This window comes from Notechis scutatus, chromosome 12 (assembly GCF_049901735.1).
Source record: "Notechis scutatus isolate UNSWTSFEM ecotype Mainland chromosome 12, rNotScu1.2, whole genome shotgun sequence".
Classification (NCBI taxonomy): Eukaryota; Metazoa; Chordata; class Lepidosauria; order Squamata; family Elapidae; genus Notechis; species Notechis scutatus.
The window spans coordinates 7,337,790-7,360,195 of NC_142020.1; the positions used below are offsets into that span (position 1 = coordinate 7,337,790).

Here is a 22,406-nt window from a genome sequence, read left to right on the forward strand (position 1 = left end):
ATGTGAATCTACCCAGCGGCCCATTTTTCAATGGTGTGTATGATGTACACATCAGCAGTCTGCAGCTCAATTCTGCTGTCCAGGGATGTTGTTTCGTACCTTGCTGGAACACCAATGGCATTGCCGATGCACAGCGAAGCTAACCAAGGGGCCTGGAGGGCTTTTGTGTTGTTGGCTTTTGGCTCTAAAAAGCCCTAAATAGGTAAGGCAAACCTCAGCTAGCTCTACATTTAGGACCGAATGCTGCTGAGTGGGAAGAGCCCTTTAACCCTATGAATGTTGTAAAATCCATGCCAAAAAAATTAGTACTGTCGGCATTCTAAACAACGGGTTGGCTAATGTACAGCTGGAGGGGGGCCGTCTTCAAGATTTAGAAGCTGTTTTAGTGTTTTCAAGGGACGGAGGGAGGGAGGAAGAAAAAAGTGAGGGAGGGAGGAAGAAGGGGAGAGAGAGAGAGAGAGAAAGGAGAGAGAAGAGAGGAAAGGGAGGAAGGAAGGAGGTAAAAGCAAGAAGGAAGGAAGGAAGGAGGGAGGAAGGAAGGAGGAAGGAAGGAAGGAAGGAAGGAAAAGGCAAGGGAGGAAGAGAGGAGGAAGAAGGGAGGAGAGAGAAGGACAGAGAAGAGGGAGGGAGGAAGGAAGGAAAAAGTGAGGGAGGGAGGAAGAAGGGGAAGAAGGAGAGAGAGGAGAGAGAAAGGAGAGAAGAGAGGAAGGAAGGAAGGAAGGAGGTAAAAAGCAAGAGAGGGAGGGAGGAAGAAAGGGAGGGAGGAAAGAGAGGAAGGGAGGAAGGAAGGAAAAAGGGAGGGAGGGAGGAAAAGGCAAGGGAGGAAGAGAGGGAGGAAGAAGGGAGAGAGAGAGAGAAAGGACAGAGAAGAGAGGAAAGAGGGAGGAAGGAAGGAAAAAGTGACGGAGGGAGGAAGAGAGGGAGGAAGAAGGGAGAGAGAGAGAGAGAGAAAGGAGAGAGAAGAGAGGAAGGAAGGAAGGAGGTAAAAAGCAAGAGAGGAGGGAGGAAGAAAGGGAGGAAGAGGAAGGGAGGAAGGAAGGAAAAAGAGGGAGGGAGGAAGAAGGAGAGAGAAAGGAGAAAAGGGAGGGAGGGAAGGAAGAAGGAAGGAAGGAGGTAAAGGCGGGGAGGGAGGAAAAGGCAAGGAGGAAGAGAGGGAGGAAGAAGGGAGAGAGAGAGGAAAGGACAGAGAAGAGGAAAGAGGGAGGAAGGAAGGAGGTAAAAGCAAGAGAGGGAGGGAGGAAGAAAGGGGGAGGAAAGAGAGCAAGGAAGGAAGGATGGAAGGAAGGAGGCAAAAGTGAGGGAGGGAGGGAGGATGGAGGGCGGAAAGAAGAGGGAGGAGGAAGGATTGATTTCAAGCTGGTTGATAAAAACATCCCTGGGGTCTCCTCCATGATCATCCCTGCAGGCTGCCTTGAGCCTCCGCGGGGTCGCAGCCTCAAAGAAAACATCTTGGTCCAGCCATCCGGGGCTCCATGTCTTCCCAGGCGATGCTATCTGGAGACCAAGGAACTGCTTTGCGATCGAGCGGAGGAGGTGGTGGCTCCACTGAGTTGCGAAAACCCACTTGTGCATGACTCCAGACTCGTCATGGAGCCCCTGGAGGGGAAGGGAGAAAGGAAGTGCTTGGTTAATGAATCCCTTAATGAGATGAAGTAGTAGACTTGATTTGTCCCAAAGGTGCTTTTTTGTCAAGAGGCAACTGGACTTTCTGGTTTTTCTTTGAAGGCGTTTTGAAGCTTCTTCAGCTCTGTCTGGATGCTGGAGAATGGAAGGATTTATACTCCTTGCACACGGCTGGTCATTTGCATCCTTTTAGAGCAGGGGTCCTCAACCACCGGGCGCGGGCCGGTACCGGCCGTGGAGCACTCTGTACCGGGCCGCAAAGATTTTTTTTTAAAAAAATGGCGGCTTTCTTCTCCTTCGGTGAATGCTGCTGGGATGGGGATCAAGGACACAAATGAGAGAAGGGGAGGGAGGAAGCAACGAAGCCTGTCCTGCTCTCTGGCTCAGCGGCTCGGTTTCCTCCCACCTCGTTCCTCTCTCAGTCGCTCTCTCGCTCCTCCACCAGCCCAGGAAGAAACTGCTTCAAAGAAGCCAGGGGGGGGAAGCCTTCGTTAATGGTTGATTCGGAACAGCTTCGGCTGAGTAAAAGAGGCGAATAGTTATTATTCTCAGCGAAGCTGCTCCCAAACAACCAGAAACTAAGGCAGGCAGGCAGGCAGGCAGAACGGAGCACTGGGTTGAACCACGCGCGGGCGGGCGGGGTGGGGGTGGGGGTGAAACGGGCACTCGGAGGAGCTGCGGCGACAGGAAAAGCCACCCCCAGCTTCTTTGAAGCAGTTTCTTCCTGGGCTGGTGGAGCAGCGAGAGCGACTGAGAGAGGAACGAGGCGGGGAAACCAAGCCTCCTCCCCCTCCCCCGGTCCTTGAAAAAGTGTTTCTGCTTGAAACCGGTCCCTGGTACAAAAAAGGTTGGGGACCACTGTTTTAGAGGGTTGTTGAGGCCACTTGGAGGTTTGTCTGTGTCCTCAGGGTCTGTTGTGGTTAGCCGGTGCTAATGGCTGAGGAGAGTGAGGACTCAGATGAGGGGCCAGGACCATTAGCGAGTGGACTGCTGCCTTCAGAGATTGTGGGGGCTGGCAGCAGCGATGAGGGGGTTCCTGAGGAGCCTGTGCCAAGTGCATGTTCTCATAGGATTGCTTGCAGGAAAGAGCAGCTGCAATAGCATGGGCAACTCGGGAGTAAGGCTGCAAGGTAATGGCCCTTCCTTCAAGAAGATAAAAGCCAGCTGTGAAGCAAACATTCTTTGCAGGAAGCAAAGATGTTTGGAAACTCAGCCTCATGGACATTACAGTATCATGAGTTGGTATTTGAAGACTCTTGTGTTGTGAAATATTTCTTATCTGTTATTCTTGGCAGACTTGCACAGTTTTGGCTTGTGCTTATCACAGTTAATTAGTCTGCAGCAGCCTTTTAACCGGGGATTCGTAAGAATCATTAAAAAGTTTCTGTTCCCTTTGGTTCGTGTTTATTGGACAAGGGTTTGGATCAGAACAGGGTCACCTGAATAATGCAGATGATCAGCTCTCTGCAAGGAGTATAAATCCTTCTATCATCCACCATCCAATCAGAGCTGAAGAAGCTTCTTGGATGAGAAGCAAAACATCTTCAAAGAAAAACAAAGAAAGTCCAGTTGCCTCTTGACAAAAAAGCATCTTTGGGACAGCCATGAGCTGGATGACTGAGAATCTCCATAGATACTTCTTGGTGTGTCTTTCTTTCTTTTCTGATTTTCTTTTACTTGCACTTTTGAGTTTTCTCTCTCTTTCCTTTTCTGACTTTACTTGCTGGGAAACCTGGCCTCCGATCAGATGAAAGAAAAAGAAAACAAACCCAGAGGTGAGGCATTGCAGAAAAAAAAATAATCAAGCAGGGAAAGATGAAAGCCTAAACTCTGTCTTGAAAATCCTCCCCATCTACAGCTCTTAAGGAAAAGTGCCTAGAATCACAGCACTGATGCTCAGAAAGAAAATATTTTAAGGGGCAGCTCTGATTCTGTACATCCTGTTTTGGGGGCTTCCAATATCCTTAATGCAAGGATAAATGAGATTAAAAGTAGTAAATATTACACAAAGAAGGGTTGGTTCAATTTTCTTTTTCCAACAAATAATAATCACAGGCCAGTGACTTAATAGCCAGGAAGGAGCATCAAAGCAAAAAAAAAGTTTCCAGCCAATTGATGCATCCACAGATTGCATCTAGTGGTTAAAGCAGTTTGGTCTAGTGGTTAAAGTACCAGGCTAGAAAGCTGGCTGGGTGACTTTGGGCGAATCACCAGGAGATGGGGAGTTTTAGTCCTGCCTTAGGTATGAAAGCTGGTGCTGGGTGACTGTGGACCAATCACCAAGAGATGCCTAATAACCATGTTACTGACTTTATCAGCTGCAGTGATTCACTTAACCGGAGCAAGAAAGGTGATACAAAGGGACAAAACTTAAGAAATGTCTCAGTTAACAACAGAAATGTGGAGCTCCCTTGTGGTCATATGTCGAGGACTAGCTGTATTTGTAAAAATAACAAAGGCAGGATGCAAATAAATAAATAAGGTAAAGGTTCCCCTCGCACATACGTGCTACTCATTTCCAGCTCTAGGGGGCGGTGCTCATCTCCGTTACAAAGCCGAAGAGCCAGCGCTGTCCGAAGACATCTCCGTGGTCAGGTGGCTAGTAGGACTAAACGCCAAAGGCGCACGGAACGCTGTTCCCTTCCCACCAAAGGAGTCCCTATTTCTCTACTTGCATTTTTTTTTACATGCTTTTGAACTGCTAGGTTGGCAAAAGCTGGGACAAGTAGCAGGAGCTCACTCTGTCACGCGGCACTAGGGATTTGAACTGCTGAGTGGCCGACCTTTCTGATCTACAAGCTCAGTGTCTTAGCCACTGAGCCACCACACCCCTCAATATATATTTTGAGGGGCGTGGTGGCTAAGTGGCTAAAAGCGAAATACCAGTCATGCATCATCACAAAATCTCCAGAACCGTAAAGCCTACAAACTTGCAATTTGGCTCGTATGTTCCTCTTGGCTTCTAGGAGCTCACTAAGAAAGGATTTTTCAAAATGACCATCAGAGTATTTAGAGTATTTCCTACATCATCATCATCATCATTATTATTATTATTATTATTATTATTATTATTATTTATTTATTTATTTATTTATTTATTTATTAATTATTATTAACACGCTCTGATGCTAAGGAGTTCTACTCCCCCTCCCCACCTGAAAAGAAATCTGTTCCAAATGCAAAACATAAGCAGAGGAGTTTCAGTTTCAGTTTCACAGCACCAAGCAGCTTTAGTACAGAACAGTTGAGCTAAGCCACGTCCAGGCTCCTTACTGTCTCCTTGCTCACACAGCAAATACTCTTTCATTTTCCAAACAGCCCTCAACTCTCTCACACACTGACAGGACGCTAGCCAGGTGAATACTGATAGATGCTGGTAGGCAGAGGCACAATTCCCCCCCCACACACACTTTATTTTCCTCCCCAAAAACTAAGCCCGACCACATAGTTTCATAGTGAAGCATGGGTATCGAGCTAGTAAATAAATAAACAGATGCCCCCAGTTCTTTGCCTGCCTACCTGAACTCCTTGGATGCAAGCACCTCGTAATAATATAGGATCTTGCATTTGTGATTAGAGACCTGGAGCGTAGCCAAGACGTCGTCAACCCGAGAGAGGCTGGTCCCTGTGCAGGGAATTGGGCTGTGCATTTTCCACTGGAGGATGTAAAAACCTGGCCAGCGAGTCACATGGGAACCCTGCAAGCAGAGAGGCAGGAGGAAAAACACAGTCAGGGAAAGATAAACCGGGTGTTTGTTTGTCTGTGCCAGTTAGCTTTCGAAACTCCTCTTTCCTCTTTCTGTGAAGAGATAAAGACAAATCCTAAAGGCACATTTCTGATTGTGTAAAGATCCCCTCAGGTGACACTGAGTTGATCCCCTAATACAGGGGTCCCCAAACTTGGCCATTTTAAGACTGGTGGACTTCAACTCCCAGAATTCTGGGAGTTGAAGTCCACCAGTCTTAAAGTGGTCAAGTTTGGAGACCTCTGCCCTAATGTTTCGGACTGAAATGAGCTTTTCCAGCTAGCGTACAAAGGAGGCCATGATCATCCTCTGGAGGGGTTTCAGGAGCTCTAAACCCATCTGTGGTCTGAAGCTCCTTGGATACCTATCTGGCGCTGCATAACAGCAACCTTAGAACAACAAGATACATTTTTTCCTGGAAACATGCACATCTGGCACCTATTTGCTAGGTTCAGACACGGACTTGGAAACAAACTTGAGTCAGGTTTTTTCACAGTTAGTTTTTTTTTTCATACCACGTAATAATGTTCTATCTATACCTGTCTGTCTCTAACTAGCTAGCTAGCTGTCATCTAGCTATCATCTAGCTATTAGCTATTAGCTATCATCTATCATCTGTCATCTGTCATCTCTCATCCGTCTTCCTGCCTGCCTACCTACCTACCTATCTTCTATTTCTCATCTATATTTATCTATCATATCTATCTATCTATCATCTATCTGTTTATCTGTCATCTGTTATCTATCTATTTTCATCATCATCTATCATCTGTCTATAATATCTATCATCTATCTATCTATCTATTTCTCATCTGTATCTATCATATCTATCTATCTATCATCTATTTACCTGTCATCTATCTATCTATCTATCTATCTATCTATCTATCTATCTATCTATCTATTCATCTATCTTCTATTTCTCATCTATATCTATCTATCATCTATCTATCTATCATATCTATCTATCATCTATCTATTCTATCTATCATCTATTTACCTGTCATCTATCTATCTGTCTATCTATCTATCTATCTATCTATCTATCTATCTATCTATCTACCTACCTACCTACCTACCTACCTACCTACCTATTATCTGCCTGCCTGCCTACCTACCTGGCTATCTACCTGTCAATGTATCTCTCACACCTTTCACATGATACTTCTAATTGCTTACAATTGCATTATGTTTTACTCTGTCAACTTGCCCTGCAATCCATTTCTTAATTAACAAGTTAATTCATGTACCATTAGGAGTGGCAAAACAGTCTTCGCACTTAGGTACATTACAAATCGTAGAGATCTGATCCTTTCGATGAATCGAGTGCCGTGGAAAGCTTTCTATCAGTGTAACCAACTGATCAAATGCATCCCTCTATCGTGGAGTCTGAGGAATCTGTCGCCCATGTTAAAATTCCACGGAATTGTGGTATAGAATTCAGAGGTGGCTTGAGGAGATGATAGGCAAAAAGTGGAATATAAACCAGAATTTTTCTTACTCAGTATCATAACAGAAAAATACAACAAAGAGGTGATCTACTTAATAATACATCACCGCTGCAAGGTTAGCCTTTGCTCAAAAGTGGAAAGATAAAGGAATTCCCGATGAAGATGAAGAATTAGAAAAGATCTGGACTTGCACTGAGATGGACAAACTAACTTTGGAGGTGAAAGACAAAGACGAAACAGAATACTATAAGTATGGGATAAATTCTATTAATGGTGGGGAAAAAAGGAAGGATCTAGAATCAAAAGATAGGAGGGTTGGCAGAATGGATGGTTAGAAATAGAAAATGTTGTATAAATGTATATAAAGCATGTACTTTATGCCATAATATGTATGACAAACAGAATTGTCAGGACGACCACACCATGTCCAATGTTTTTAACAATTTACTTAATAAAACGTTTGGGAAAAAAAAAATTCCATGGAATTGGCTCACACCTATAGCAAAAGCTTGCTTTCTCATCGTGATTAGGCCCAGAGGCACAGAACTGGGTTTTTTGGGGGGTGGGGGTGAGGAGAGGGAGGACAATCTGACCTGGATGCTCTCGCCTTCACGGCAGACCAAGGGCGTCTCCACGCGGCTGTAATCCACTCCCAGGATCCAACTCTTGCCAATGAGTGGTACGTTTTCCCCAGACGTCAAAGCGGTTGGCATGGCAGATTCCTTCCGGACAGTCTCGGGGGCTCGTTTGGAGTGGAAAAGACTAAACACCACGTCTCCTTTGAGGATGTCAAAATCCCAAGTGATCACCGATTCGCCTTCCAGGATCTCCACAACGATCTAGATTAGAAGAGAGAGAAAAAATATTTCCCGCACGAGAGATTCACAGCCGTTGAAGGGAGAGGACATATATGGGGGGGGGGGACAAAGTTCTTCCTCCTTCTCCAGGATCTTAATCAAGTCATTGCTGGGTGGCCTAGAAAAGCAGAATGTATCGACTGTACCTTCCATCGAACAGAAGGTGCTCTTCAGCCTTACCTCCTGGGGAGCCCCTTTGAAAATATTTGCAGAGTGATAGATGGTTTCCGTCCAGAGACGAATATGATCCGCAGTTTCGGACTCTTCATCTGTTTGATACAAGGATTTGGGGACAAGCCCACCTTCAGCCACATTACACTGTGGAGGGAGGACAATTGGATGGTCAGATCAGATACCTTGGTAAATGTCAACATTCCAAATAGGAAGACCTCGTATTTGCCTGATCTTTGGACTACCCTACGGCTATGAAAGCTTCCTCAGAATTCTCTCTAAACTCAAAAGGAGCAATTTGTTCTTGATCTGACTGACTCTTTTTGGACAGAGACTGAAGGAAGACCAGATCCAGATTAGTACCACCGTGGAAGTTTAGCAGGAATGCAAGAGCATCTCAAGAAGGCAATGGCCAACCACTTCAATGGCCAACTCACAAGATTCATTTTTCTCACCCTCTACATGTATACATCCGAACTAGACTGTGTTGTTTCTCTCTGTCGTATTATATATGTGGGTATATACCTAATTTTGTATGTATTTATTTATTTTATCATGTTTATATAGTGTATATTGGAGGTGGTGACCCTTTGAGAGCTGTATGCAATGAAATTTCATTTTAACATATGTTGATTAGTGCACATTCAAAGTAACAATAAAGCTATTCTGTTCTGTTCTGTTCCGCTCCACTCTGCTCTGTTCTGCTCAATTCTATTCTATATTCTACTCTATTCTACTGCCAGGATCAATGTATGGTAACAAATTACTGATTCTCCAAGAGCTCAGCTCTTGTCTAGCAAAGAGTAAAATTTTACATATTCAAGTCAGAAACAGAAGATGCTTTACTGCAAGCAAACAAGAAATCATATATACACAATTCTCTCAAGTTCAGAACATAGACATCAAAGTCCTTAGACATACATTAGCATTGGAGTTGAATTTCTGAATATTCTTCTCCAACCCATTTGAGTCGATGGATGCTCAATGGACATTCAAAATCACAGGCATCTGTTCTCAGTTTACATAGAAATCCTCTCTAGGCTGAGAATTGGTTTTCACCGCCAGCTTCAGCCCTCGAAAGTGGATATGTTGCCTTGCACCCTGTAAAATGTCTATCTATGAGGTCACTGAGAATTGACACTGGCTTGACGGCAAATAATCAAAAATCAATTATTTGAGAGTCGAGTTCTCAACTGACATTACTCAATAGGGGAATGGATCTCCTAAATATTAGAATTGTTACGTATTCGTGTTATCATCCACTGGTAAGAATGTTAACATTCAAAGAACTAAAGAAAATTTGGACCAAAGAGCTGTGGTGGTGCAGTGGTAGAATGCAGTACTGCAGGCGACTTCTGCTGACTGCTGGCTGCCTGTAGTTTGGTAGTTCAAATCTCACCAGGCTCAAGGTTGACGCAGACTTGCATCCTTCCAAGGTAAGTATAATGAGGATCCAAATTGTTGGGGACAAGAGGCTGACTCTGTAAACTGCTTAGAGAGGGCTGTAAAGCACTGTAAAGCGGTATATAAGTCTTATTGCTGTTGCTCTTTTCTTCTTCCTTCCTTCCATGGTGCACAATGGTTAGAATGTAGCATTGCAGATTAACTCTACTGACTGCCAGCAGTTTGATCCTGACCTGCTCAAGGCTGACTCAGCCTTCCGTCCTTCTGAGGTGGGTAAAATGAGCCCCCAGATTGTTGGGGGCAAATAGGCTGACTCTGTAAACCACTTAGAGAGGGCTGTAAAACAAGTGTGAAGTGGTATATAGTGTTATTGAATTTCTATATCCTATAGACATTATTCAACCTTACCACACATTCTCCTCCAAGGAAGTCTGGAATCACGTCTTTTTCCAGATAATCAACAAGTCCTCCAGAACCCTGATAGTTGTTGCCACTATAAATGAGGAATTTCTGCCTGGTGTTTTCATTGATAAAGGGGCTCACCTAAAATTGACAGGAGAAAATGATGCTGTTTATCACCTGTTCTCTCAAATATTCAAAGTTCATAATCCTTTCAATAAAATACTTTCCTGGGAGACCAAAACAAACTCACCCTTTGCTATTGTAACTTGGACCCTAAACTTTAAAGTACAGAAACCTTTTTTTTTTTTTACTCCAAAGAAATATTTTTGCAGTGTTTCCACTTTTCCCATTTACAAAATAAAAAAGGCATAAAAAGAACTCTTTCCTCCCTCATTGTGCAAATCTTTAAAATTAAATTTACAATAGAAAGAGGGAGCCATAATCAAAAGATAAATTATGCACAAAAGAGCTGTGGTGGCCCAGTGGTTGGGATTCAGTATTACAGGCTAAGTCTGCTGGCTGCCAGCAGTTCGATCCTGACCGGCTTGAGGTTGACTCAGCTTACCATCCTTCTGCGATCAGTAAAATGAGGACCCAGATTGTTGGGGGCAATATGCTGACTCTGTAAACCACTTAGAGAGGGCTGTAAAGCACTGTGAAGCGGTATATAAGTACTACTGATGATTAGCTGTAGTGGACAGTCGTTAGATTGCAGTATTGCAGACTAACTCTGCCAGCTGCCAGCAGTTCGATCCTGACCGGCTCAAACTTGACTCAGCCTTCCATCTTTCTGAGGTGGGTCAAATGAGGAGCCAGATTGTTGGAGGCAATAGGCTGACTTTGTAAACCGCTTAGAGAGCGCTGTAAGGCACTATGAAGCGGTATATAAGTTTCAAGTCCTATTGCTATCACTAAAACAAATTGCAACTGCTCTAGAATCAAATTTGGACCAAGAAGCTATCCAGTAACATGTCCCTTTCAGTTAAAAACAATGTTCTTAAATGTGCTGTTTTTTAAAAAACCTCCTTGAAAGACCACCCCAAGGGGAAAATAGCGGTCTCCCCTTTTATGCTGGCTCACCAAAGTCCAGAGAACAGGGAATACCCTTGGTGCTCGCACGATCAACAACCTCCCTAAAGTCTCTGGATAGTTGTCCTCAACCACTTCAATAATCCTAAGGAGGGTTTTTACACCAGGACGCCAGAGATGGCGCATGTTCAGCCCTTCAAGATCAACTAAACAGGTCCAGGATCTGAAAGGGAAGAAACACAAGACAGGGGTTGGTTTTGTTTTGTTTTTTACAATCTGTAAACTTGGCACTCCTCAACTCACTAGTCCTCAAGGCACAGGATCTGGCCAACTTCCTTATGTAAAATTTTTTGGGAGTTTTCATAAATGCCCCTCAGAATAGTCTTCCAATCTCCCTACACTTATTCAGCGTATGAGAATAGTAATTTGTTTAATGAGGTGCTGACTTTTCCTTCATGTTGATCTGTATTTGCATAATGAGATGCATACTAACGAGATGGGGCGGCCCAAGAGGTTGGTGTTTTCTTCACATCTCCTTTGTCCCTCCTCATTAATTGACAAGACCTAAAAGGAAAACAAAAAACAAAGGTTTGGATTGTGACATGAAAATATTCCTCAGTTACAGGTCTTGGATATACTGATAATATCTTACAGCTGATAGAGGAATGCATCCTTTTTAAAGCAGAATCCTTTAATCTCTTGCCTTGTGAAATTGGTGGAAGAAAAGAAAGAGTTATTCAAGGGAAGGGAAGGGAAGGGAAGGGAAGGAAAGGAAAAGAAAGGAAAGCAAAGGAAAGGAAAGGACAGGAAAGGAAGAGAAAGAGAGAGAGAGAAATGCAATAGTCTCATCTTGATCTGCTTAGCGTTAAAAATGGGCAGTGAAGGTTTTGGAGATGCTTTCAAGATAGATGCCTGTTCTTCAATGTAGACCAAGTCAAGAAAGTTCTGCATAAAGTCAAGGAATGCTACTTTACCTTGTAGAGTATATTAAGAAAATCTGTCCAACTCCCCAACCAACTTCAAGATGTGTGGACTTCAGTTCCCAGAATTTCCCAGCCAACTATGAGATATGTGGACTGCAATTTCCAGAATTCCCCAGCCAACTTTAAGATGTGTGGGCTTCAACTCCCAGAATTCCCATCAAGGATAAGATATACGGAGTTCAACTCCCAGAATTCCCCTGTCAACTATAAGATATATGGACTTCAACTCCCAGAACAGTTCCTCCCACAATGTCAGGACTGCCATCGTGCTACATCATGCCTCAGTTACTGTCAGTCTGCCATATACAATAAGTGGGGAGGAACTGCAGGGAGGGGATAAGGAGAGGGTTAGCACTAGCAATAGCACTTAGACTTATATACCACTTCACAGTGCTTTTACAGCCCTCTCTAAGCAGTTTACAGAGTCAGCCTCTTGCCCCCAACAATCTGGGTACTCATTTTACCTTGGAAGGATGGAAGGCTGAGTCAACCTTCAGCCGGTCAGAATCGAACTGCTGGCAGTGGGTAGAGTCAACCTCCAATACTGCATTCTGACCACTGTCCACTAAAATTAATCATCAGTAGTACTTATACACCACTTCACAGTGCTTCACAGCCCTCTCTAAGTGGTTTAAAGAGTCAGCCTCTTGCCCCCAACAATCTGGGTCCACATTTTACCAACCTCGGAAGGATGGAAGGCTGAGTCAACCTTGAGCCTGGTGAGGATCGAACTACCAAACTGCAGGCAGCTGGCAGGCAGCACAATTAATTGCAGTTCTGCACTCTAACAATTGCGCCACCGCGGCTCTCTACCATATAGAATGTCTACCATATAGAACTTTTTCTAAAAGTTCTATATGGTAGACATTGTGAAGACCATGTTTAGAGACTCTAGTAATGACATTCCTGCATTGCATAGTTGCTACATTTGTGAGTTCGGGTGCCTTTAAAATGTGTGGGCGCACATTCACATAAGACCAAGACTTGCCAGAAGCCCCTTGAGAAAGGACCTTGGTCAAAGCTAAGAGTTTAACTTAAAGGCGTCTCTCACATGGCGAAGAAGCGATTCCTCTCCCAGAGCCTTCACAAGCCCCTTGGTGTCCATTTGCCCAAGGCGGAGGATGTACAGGGGTCTTCCGTCTTGAAAAACAAAGAAAGAACAGAGAAGCTGAATTTTAAAAACTGCCCTGAAAGACGGAATAAGCTTTCAGAAACATGAAAATTAGCAGCATTTGTTCAACTGCCAACTTGTAACAACATACAACTTGCGGTTGGAATGAAATATTCTTCCCATAACACAGCTCAGCCTTGAGCACGCAACCTTGACTTACACTTTTGATTTACCTCATTACTGCCAGTAAAAATACAAAGGAAAGAGAAAAAAAGTAACTTACAGCCAATTTTGACATAAGTCAAGGACTAACTGTATACACAATTAATAAGAGAACCACAAATGACAAACCATGTGACTTACATATTTATATATAAAGAGCAAGGAAGTTTACTTTAATAGAGGGGTGAAACATACTTTAAGTTCACAACACACTCGAAATATGCAGAAGAGGCTCAAACAAACACCTCCCTATAATACAAGAAGTGGAAGAGATATAGCACAGTTTGACTTACAAAATTCTACTTATTATAGCTACTCTCAATTAAAGTAGTTTTAGCTTTCCAATGGAGTTGATCTCCTGGTTTGTCTTTGGGGCCAGACAGCGAAGTCCAAAAAGTCCGGTTTTGCATTGTGAAATGACTGCATGGCAATTCGTATTGAGCACAGATATCAAAGCCTTGTAGACACTGAGCCTTTGCCATGATAGAAGATGTCAGAGCGTTTGCAGCATGACTATTATTGTGAGACAACCCAGGAGCAAAACACAGCACACAGAGACTTAGACACTTAACAGTGGTTTATCTACAAGACAGTTATATACAGAAAAATATGTGGTAGGCAAAACACCTTACAAGCAATCAATCTTCTTCTTAACTGTACACAGAGAACTCTGCAATGAATACCGGATGCAAGGAGAGAGAACACGCCCTCTAATGGCTGCCTTAGTATATACTTCTGTGGACTCATTCTTCGTCTTAAAAGAGCAATGCCCATGCTATGCTGATTCATCCTCAATTGCATCAGACTTACATTGCATCAGACTTACAGCAGCTGGCAGCTATTAAATCTTATACCTCAACAGAAGAACTATTTTTAAAAAATTTCCTGGCTTTCTTTGGAATTACTTTTACATGTATGTCAACAAAAGCCTTCCCAACAGAGATTTGTAGGAGAAGATGGGGCAGAACCTAGAAGGGCGGAATTAAAAAGAGATATCAGTCTAGAATCCCTACATAGGGATGAACCCCTATGAACCAAGTCCAACTTTCCTTGAATTCCATTGTCCCTTATCTAACTCCAAGCAGGTGCTGATTGTTGAGAAGATTTCTGTGCATAGGCTATCATAGCAATAAATCAGTTTAATTAGGCCATTATGTGTAGATTGGATCTTTCCCACCTGACAGTTTTAAATGTTGAAGAGCAGTGGCAAATTCAACACTGCACCCAAGAAGCCCACTTTAGAGTCATCCCAAGGTACCTGAATGATGAAATGACTCACAGGCTGACGAACTTCACGTCCTGACACTGACTGAGCAGAGGGCAACAGGTAGATGCTCACCTTTGTCTTGGTAATGCCAGCCCCCAGCGTAGAATTCTTCCAAAAGGGAAGGTGGCCTCCAGGTTTGCAGAATGTAATCCACCTGGTATTGCTTTCGCCATGCCAAGGACTGGCAGAGCATTTCCCGAGCCTTATCGATATTGAAGTCCCGAGCCCTCAGGAAACGGAGAATGTATTCATCTTTGGGAACCTGAGCAAAAGAGACAGTTAAGTTAACACTCGGTTTATTTATTAGATTTGGAATTCCACCTTTCATCCAGGAACTCAAGGGGAATCTCATCAAATCCAAGCTGAGAGAGAAGCTCAAAATGCCCCAGAGAGCTTCCGTGGGTGAGAGTGGACTACAACCAGGGTTTGCCCATTCTTGGTCGAGCGCCTTCATCGCTGGACCACTCTGGCTCTTATCATTCCAAGAACTTCTGTAACCAAGGGAGGATTAGAATCAGGTTCTCCTGATTCATAATCCATCTTAACCTCTGCTCTACATTGTGTCAACTTGTAAAACGTTCCTATGCCTGTTTTCAAGTTGCTATGAGAAAGGGGAGGGGGTAAAGACCTGGAGGAGCATATAGCAAATAAAATCAGAAGCACATTCCAAGCTTATCTCATAAAGATTGTAACTTAGGCAACCGGATATTCTGCCCTCAAAAATCCTTCATAGGAGAATGTGAAGCCCATGAATGTGTTTCCTTGGAGAAGCCGAATTATGATACACCCAGGGTGGGTGGGTGGAAACAGGGTCATAGGTGATCATAAATTACGTATCTCAGAGTCAGCTTCATACAGGTCATGCCGGCATGTCACTTCTAATAAATCTTTTGAAGCTTTTTGAAGCTTGGCTCGAAGCTTATGATTTAATTAGGGCAATCACTGGAATCCTGACACATTGGTTCTAAGGCTAAGGAAGGAAGGGCTGGCTCAATGTCCTCCAGGGAGCTTCCATGGATGGGCTTGAACCCAGATCTTCCTGCTCCTAGACTAACACTTTTCATGCTACACCTGTTGGCTTTTGGGCTGAGAAGGAAGGACTAGCCCAAAGTCATCTAGGAGCTTCCATGAATGGTGGAACTGAACCCAGCCCTCTCTGATCCTAGTCCAATACTTCCATCATGACACCACCCAAACAGCCACCATAAAAGGTCCCCCCCAAAAAAACACCACTATGTCAGAAGAAGGCATGGTAGACATCCTCCATAGCAGGCGTCTCCAATCTTGGCAACCTTAAGACTTGTGGACTTCCTCAGCCAGCTGGTGATGAATTCTGGGAGTTGAAGTCCACAAGTCTTTAAGTTGCCTAGGTTGGAGACACCTGCTCCATAGCATTGCCAAGAAAATGACACAGGTGTGTCCACAGTATCACCTGCACAGAGCCTTCCCAGATCATAAACACAACTGCACAGAGCCTTCTGCACAGCTCAACTGCACAGAGCCTTCCCAGATCATAAACACAACTGCACAGAGCCTTCTGCACAGCTCAACTGCACAGAGCCTTCCCAGATCATAAACACATCTTGAAGTCGCAGGGCAAGGAAAACAGTAGGAAGAGGTCCTTCAGGTAGAAGGAAACTGACTTAGAATGCAATTTAGAGGTACATTTTTCAGCTTCCTTTGCTGTGTCAGCCACTAATGCAAGCTGCTCCCAGTTCCTTCACAAGTTCAACAATGGGACAGGAGCAACCAGGGAAGACAGGAGTTATACGTATGTAACCACAGCTTCTCTGCCCCATTTACCTTTCCTTTCTGCATTTCTTGGAGCCACTGACGAAGTCTGATCAAGCAGCTTTCCTGCATGGGACTTAATTGCCCCAGGTAACGCTCTATATAATCAGCATCCAGTTTATCCCCTGGGGGAGACAGAAAAATCAGCCATGGGAGAAGCTCAGAAAAAAAAGCAACCACAGAAGAGTAAAGCTATTAATGCATTTCTTGCCCTTTGCTTGCAGACAACCTGTAAGAATTTTTACAAGTGCTCCTTGCTTACCAGCTGAGGATTCAGTGCCCATCGGAAGAAGAAGCAACAGTGCTGAAAAGAAATAACTTTACAACCAATGCCTACATTTATGACCTTTGCAGTATCACTCATCCTATGATTCCCCACCGCAATCAGTACGCTTGCTCTGTGCCCGATCTGTTGTTTTTCCTTCTTTCATCCCTGCAGATTCGAGAAGGGATTACAAGAGAGTAAGCAGGCATACAATGGAAAGCAATATTCTAGCACAGGCAGACATGAGCACATTATGGAAATAGCCTGGCATGTGCCTGATAGCTCTTTTGAAATCCCTTTCTCTTCAATCTCTTCACTTTGCAAGAGGCAGGGATGAAAAAAAATGAAACCATTTCCGTAGGCGATCTCTCCTCCGCCTCACTTGCTTCCTGATGGGGAATACTACTAGCTGGTTATGTAGTATTTTCAGGCTGCTGACACCAATGCCTTACTTTCGATAGGCATTCCCCATTGTGTGCCTGCTTACTCTCTTGTTACCCTTTCTCTCCAACGAATGTAAAGGGGTGAGTAGGCATGGGAACAAGGAAACGTCACTTGCAGTCGCCCTATTTTCCTTCTTAGCCATCACTTTGTTTAGGGACAGAATTGCCGATGCTGACCGTGGTCACTAAACGAGGACTACCTGTCACCTTGTTCAAAAACTACAAGGTTTGCTCCTGAGGAAGACGTTTGAAGTTTGTTATTTCCAAAAAATGGTTCTTCCTCAACCCAAGAGGTTTTCATAGAATGTTTTAAAAACACAGGTCCTTCAAATTCTTCTGCTGGCCTTGACGCATATTCCTTGGACTTTTCCAGCTACGTTCACTCTTGAGTTCCAGTTAGAAGAGAAGTGAATACAGTTCTGGGGGAAACAGCAGTTTAAAAAATGTCATTGTGATGTTGACTCACCATCCCAAAAATACAGAATTTGACATTTTATAAATAACATTGGTCTTATCAAATGTGGCACAGAATGATTTTACACAGAAGAAAATAAATGGGAACTCCTGATGATGAGAAACGGATGCAGGAGGATATGCATTCATGATCAATTTCTGAAAGGTTTTTTTATATTACCAAAAAAATGAGAAGATGCAGCAATACATTTCTATAGGGTCAGTATTAAAAATGGAATTAATTTTATTTCGACATACACATCTTATTTTTTTTCCTTGTTTTTTTTCCTCTTACTCTGTTATTAAGTTTGTTTTAAGCATTGTAGTGCATGTAATTTTTTTTCTTACACAATCACTGATATATTATTTATCTTTGTTTACCATACAGGTAATCCTTGAGTTACAATCCATAACAAGGATGAGAATTTCCGTTGCTAAGTGAGATGGTTGTTAAGGGAGTCACACTCAATTTTATAACTTTTGCTAGAGTCATCAAGCAAATGTAGCTTTCTCCATTAACACTGTTGGTTGGAAGCCAGCGAGGAAGATTGCAAAGGGCAATCATATGATAGCATTAGCACTCAGACTTATATACCGCTTCATAGAGCTTTCCAGCCCTCTCTAAGCAGTTTACAGAGTCAGCCTCTTTCCCCCAACAATCTGGGTCCTCATTTTACTGACCTCAGAAGGATGGAAGGCTGAGTCAACTTTGAGCCAGTCAGGATCAAACTGCTGGCAATCAGCAGAATTAGCCTGTAATTCTTCCTTCTAACCACTACACCATCATTGTACATACATACAGGCTGCTGAGCACATCCTTTTTCCTCTCCCTGTCCTAACCTAAAATCCACCCCTTGCCAAAGAGTCTCCTCCTTGTGCACCGTACTTCCCACCCCAAACCAGAAGTTCCTCTCAAAATTGTGGCACCAGCTGGCGACAAGGAGCCGCAGCAGAGGGATGAAAGAGCCACATGCGGCTCCAGAGCCGCAGGTTGCTGACCCCTGCACTAGACGATCTGCTGTTAGTCTGGGTGTGACATTGCAAGCCTTTCCCACCCCCTCGCCCCCACTGTGTGGCAAGCTGAGAAACGTAAGGATGACTGCAGCAGCAGTGTCATGCCCTGTCAGAGTCTGACTCCAAGGAAGAAGCCGGACAGCTGACAGGGAATGGGAGTGTGGCTCTGTTGGCTGTGGAGGAGGCTGGGCAAGGGCAAATCCGGCTGGGCAGAGCAGGGGAGAGATAGAACAAGGGAGAGGGAGTTCAGAGGAAGACCCAGGCCCACCTGCCTCTTCATCCTAGAGCACGCAGGGAGGAACAGAGAAGAGAGCAACGTGGATTGCATTGTTTATGGGGGAGGAAAAGGCCCTGATTCCCTTCATTAGCCACAGGTGGGAAGACAGTTGATAAGAAAGGCAGGCTGCGTGCGGCAGGCTGCTGGGAGCAAATGTGACTTTATCCTGTGTTGTCGTGGCTTATCTGTGTTCCTGGTGTCTTCCCAACTGTGTGAGTTTTGCCATGCCTTCAAGTCTGAAATTCCTGCTCCTGCCCTGCCAAACTAATTACTTCAGTTTAGCTTGTTTGGACTTTAAGTTACAGTTTGTGTTGCTCATGTTTTGGACTTAAGTTTCTGCAGTCAAAGGCTGTTCCTGGGAGAGTTCCTGGCATTGGAGGGCAAAGTTGTAGATAATAAAGAGACTCTTATTGCTTATCTGACTGTGTTGCCTTCGTGCCATGCCCCGGGTCATCACAAGCATGGGTCCGTTTCGAACTTGACATTGGAATGGTTCTAAATCAAAACTACCTGCACCTCGACTTTACAATCATTCTTTTTAGTTGTCCGTTCGAAGTTACAATGGCATTAAAAAAAAATGACACAACTGTTTTTCAACCTTACAACCATTGTAGCATCCCCATGGTCACGTGATTAAAATTTGACTAGCAAATAGAATGTATTTATGACGGTTGCAGTGTCCAGGGGGTCACATGATCCCCTTTTGCAACCTTCCGACAAGCAGAGTCAATGGGGAAGCCAGTGTCAACTCATAAAACATTCCTATCCCTGTTTTAGAAGTTGCCATTAAAAAAAATAAGTGGGGGGGGAGGGAGGAAGGAAGGAAATCTGGAAGAGCATGTGCACCAGTTTGGAAGCGAAAGTACATTCCAACTCTTATCTTTAAAAGATTGTAACTAAACCACCAGAGCTTTTGCCCATAAATATATTTAATTGGAGAACGTGAAGGATGACACCCAGCCCGTGAAGGTGCTCAATTGGAGAATCTGATTTATGACACACCCAGTGGGGAAGAGGGAAACAGGGCCACAGGGGACTGCAAATGACGTATGCCAGAGTTGGCTTCATACAGGGCAGTGCCAGTAGGTCGCCTCTAATAAATCCTTTGAAGTTTTTTTGAAGTTTGGCTCGAGAATCATGATTTAATTAGGGTGATTGGTGGAATCCTGACAGCCAGATTGACTTAACAACCAGGTTACTAATAACTGCAGTGATTCACTTAACAACCGTGGCAAGGAAGGTCACAAAACGGGGCAAAACTCACTTAACAATGTCACTTAGCAGCAGAAATTTTGGGCTCAATTGTGATCGTAAGTCGAGGACTCCCTGTATTTCAATAATAGTAATAGTAATAGTAATAATAATAATAATAATAATAATAATAATAATAATAATAATAATAATAATAATAATAATAATAATAATAATATTTTTCAAAATTTCAATCGGACTCATCCTTTTAATATATGTTTTCTTTTACTCCTGGTCCTTCTTACCTCGGCTCCCTTTCCTTTCCCCCTTTTCTTTGGACAATCCTGCAATGAAGGTGGAATGGTAACTATCATGACATGGTTTGGGAGGTGGGGCCCATTTGACACGTTCACTTGTGCGGAAGCTGTGGCCAGAGTCAACATATCAGACATCACAAGGACATTCGTGGTGGGAGATGCCGAAGCGTTCAATCCGTGCGACACCAGAAATGGTTTAAGAACACCTAGTTCCACTTTTTTTTTTTAAAAAAAGAATTCTACATTCTCTAAAGCAACCGGAAAGAGGCAAGCCAGGTTTTAAATCCATTTCTCCCTTTTTTTGGCTGAGGCTCTTTCCAAGCCTGGAAAGAGAAATGCAAAGTTATGGAGGCTGATGGGAAGAAGAAGAAGAAAAAAACTGGCAGGAAAGAACGCAATGTGGTTTTTTATTTTTGCAAAGTGGGTTTTCCCCGGGCAGAAGAGCACAACCCCACCATACCAGGGAAACAGAAGGAAAATGCTCCAGAGTTAGCCACCCTTTGGAGTGGACATCCGTATCCAACCAGCTCATCAGTCACTGTGCCAGGAAGAGAAGAATCCAGAGGCGGCAGCAGTGCCAGAAGCCTCTTGAAACAAAGAGAGGCATACAGGCTTAAAGACGAGAATGAAAGAAAGGGATGTTTTTTTTTTCAAAGCTGGGTCCATGGGACAGAACAATAGGATGGGTTGTCATTCCCAGTGCAGCTTTACTGCAACTTAAAACAGGAGATGCAGCAGCAGAAGTCCAAGAACCAAAAAAAACTGAAGTTCTCCAAGTTATCTCCTGAGCATAAGTTCTTGGAAAGACCAAGGTTGCAATGGAACAAGTAGCGCGTTAGAAAAGAAATGGAGAGGAGGTTAGTAGCCGTACCGGGTTTCAAAAATCCAAAAGGGTTCACAATATGGCAGAGAGAAGGGTGAGGTTAACGGAACCAGCTGCCACGGATCCAGCTGTTATAAGCCATTACCTTCAGGAGTTGAAGCCTCCCCCGCAGGGCAGGCAGTGCCTCGCTGTTCTTTCTCGCTCCCCTGCGGGTGGGTTTCCTGCGATATTGTACCGTCATCGCTTCCGGATGGACTCCTCTTCCGGAGGCTCCCCTGGACTTCCGGCGGAGTCCACCGAGGGACGAATGTGATCCCTTGGGAGATCAGTTCCTTTAGATAATGCTCAATGACTTCTTTGCCCTGAAAAGAAATAGATTTTTAAGCATCTCACAAACTGCAATTCTCATTTCATCCTATAATGCCCTACAAAATAAATAAATAAATCCTTGGTTTTGGCCCAATGTATTTTAGGCAGACACACTGCAGGGGCGTAAAAGGTAAAGGAATCCCTGAGGATTTTACTCTGATAGTCGTTGCTGACTGTAGGGGGCGCTGCTCATCTCCATTTCAAGACCATCGAGCCAGCATCGTCCAAAAACATTTCCTTGGTCACATGACCTCACAGAACGCTGTTTCCTCCCCACTGAAGTGGTGCCTATTTATCTACTCGCTTGTTCATGCTTTCGAACTGCTAGGTTGGCAGGAGCTAGGCAAGGACCCCACCTCAAAGCACTCAGGTCTCGAACCTGAGCTGCCGGGTTTTCCAGCTGACAAGCCTAGCGCCTTTCACCCCTGAGCCACCGCACCGCCCACGCTGCAATGCACAGAAGGTCAATATTCACCCGCTTGATGTTGGCAGTGTATTGCTTCATGGCGATTTTCTCCACCGTGTTTTCAAACCCGAAGAATGACTTGATGTCAAGGGATGCAGACTGTTCAAAACACGTCCAATCTTCGTTCTCCGGATGGACCTACCTCAGAGAAATGGCAGTGTGAGAAACCAACCGGGAAGGGGTGGGCTGCTACGGGCTTGCCCGGGTTCAAGAGAACCCATAGCTAATGTTATGGTCGGTTTGGAGAACCGCCAAATCCCACTCCTAGCTGGCCCCTCCCATCCCACCCTCTCCCAGGAGTCTCTGTTTCTGGTCTCCGGAGGTCCTCTGGAGCCCGGGGAGGCCGTTTTTGCCCTCCCAAAGGCTCGAGGAAAGCCTGCTGTGGTCCGGAAGGTGTCAGCTTTGGAAGCCATATTGAGACCAGATGCTTCCACACTGCCACATTCTTGAGCCTGGGAAAATGGGAGGGGGGAATTTCTTGGAGTGGATGTGGTTAGACATAATAGCATTCTTCTTCTAAGTCAAGGTCATGTTGTTCCTGCACCTGGGTGAGGGGAAGTCTCAAGTTGGGATGGATGGTGATTGGGGCATGTGATGCAATGATGGGTGCAGGGAGTGGATTTGTAGTTTTTACTTATTGCAAGGAAACCCGGAACTTTCAGATTCGGGATTCCCCAGATATGCCAAGTTCCTATCCAAATAAAACAGAACTTTTGAGAAGATGTCTGTCT

General features: G+C 44.2%; 1 protein-coding gene across 1 annotated transcript in view; it reads right to left on the minus strand.

Moving 5' to 3' along the window:
* Window positions 1-1,210: 1,210 nt before the first annotated feature.
* Window positions 1,211-22,406, minus strand: part of SEC14L5 (SEC14 like lipid binding 5) — a 62,645-nt gene continuing 41,449 nt past the window's right edge. The window contains exons 6-17 of the mRNA XM_087973175.1: window positions 21,685-21,813; window positions 20,986-21,202; window positions 16,070-16,182; window positions 14,339-14,528; window positions 12,718-12,806; window positions 11,177-11,247; window positions 10,735-10,906; window positions 9,661-9,795; window positions 7,858-7,995; window positions 7,414-7,659; window positions 5,143-5,321; window positions 1,211-1,596 (exon numbers count right to left, since the gene is read on the minus strand). Of these exons, the coding sequence (XP_087829301.1) occupies window positions 1,491-1,596; window positions 5,143-5,321; window positions 7,414-7,659; window positions 7,858-7,995; window positions 9,661-9,795; window positions 10,735-10,906; window positions 11,177-11,247; window positions 12,718-12,806; window positions 14,339-14,528; window positions 16,070-16,182; window positions 20,986-21,202; window positions 21,685-21,813 (1,785 nt within the window). The 3' untranslated portion in view covers window positions 1,211-1,490. The remainder of the gene's footprint in view (window positions 1,597-5,142; window positions 5,322-7,413; window positions 7,660-7,857; window positions 7,996-9,660; window positions 9,796-10,734; window positions 10,907-11,176; window positions 11,248-12,717; window positions 12,807-14,338; window positions 14,529-16,069; window positions 16,183-20,985; window positions 21,203-21,684; window positions 21,814-22,406) is intronic.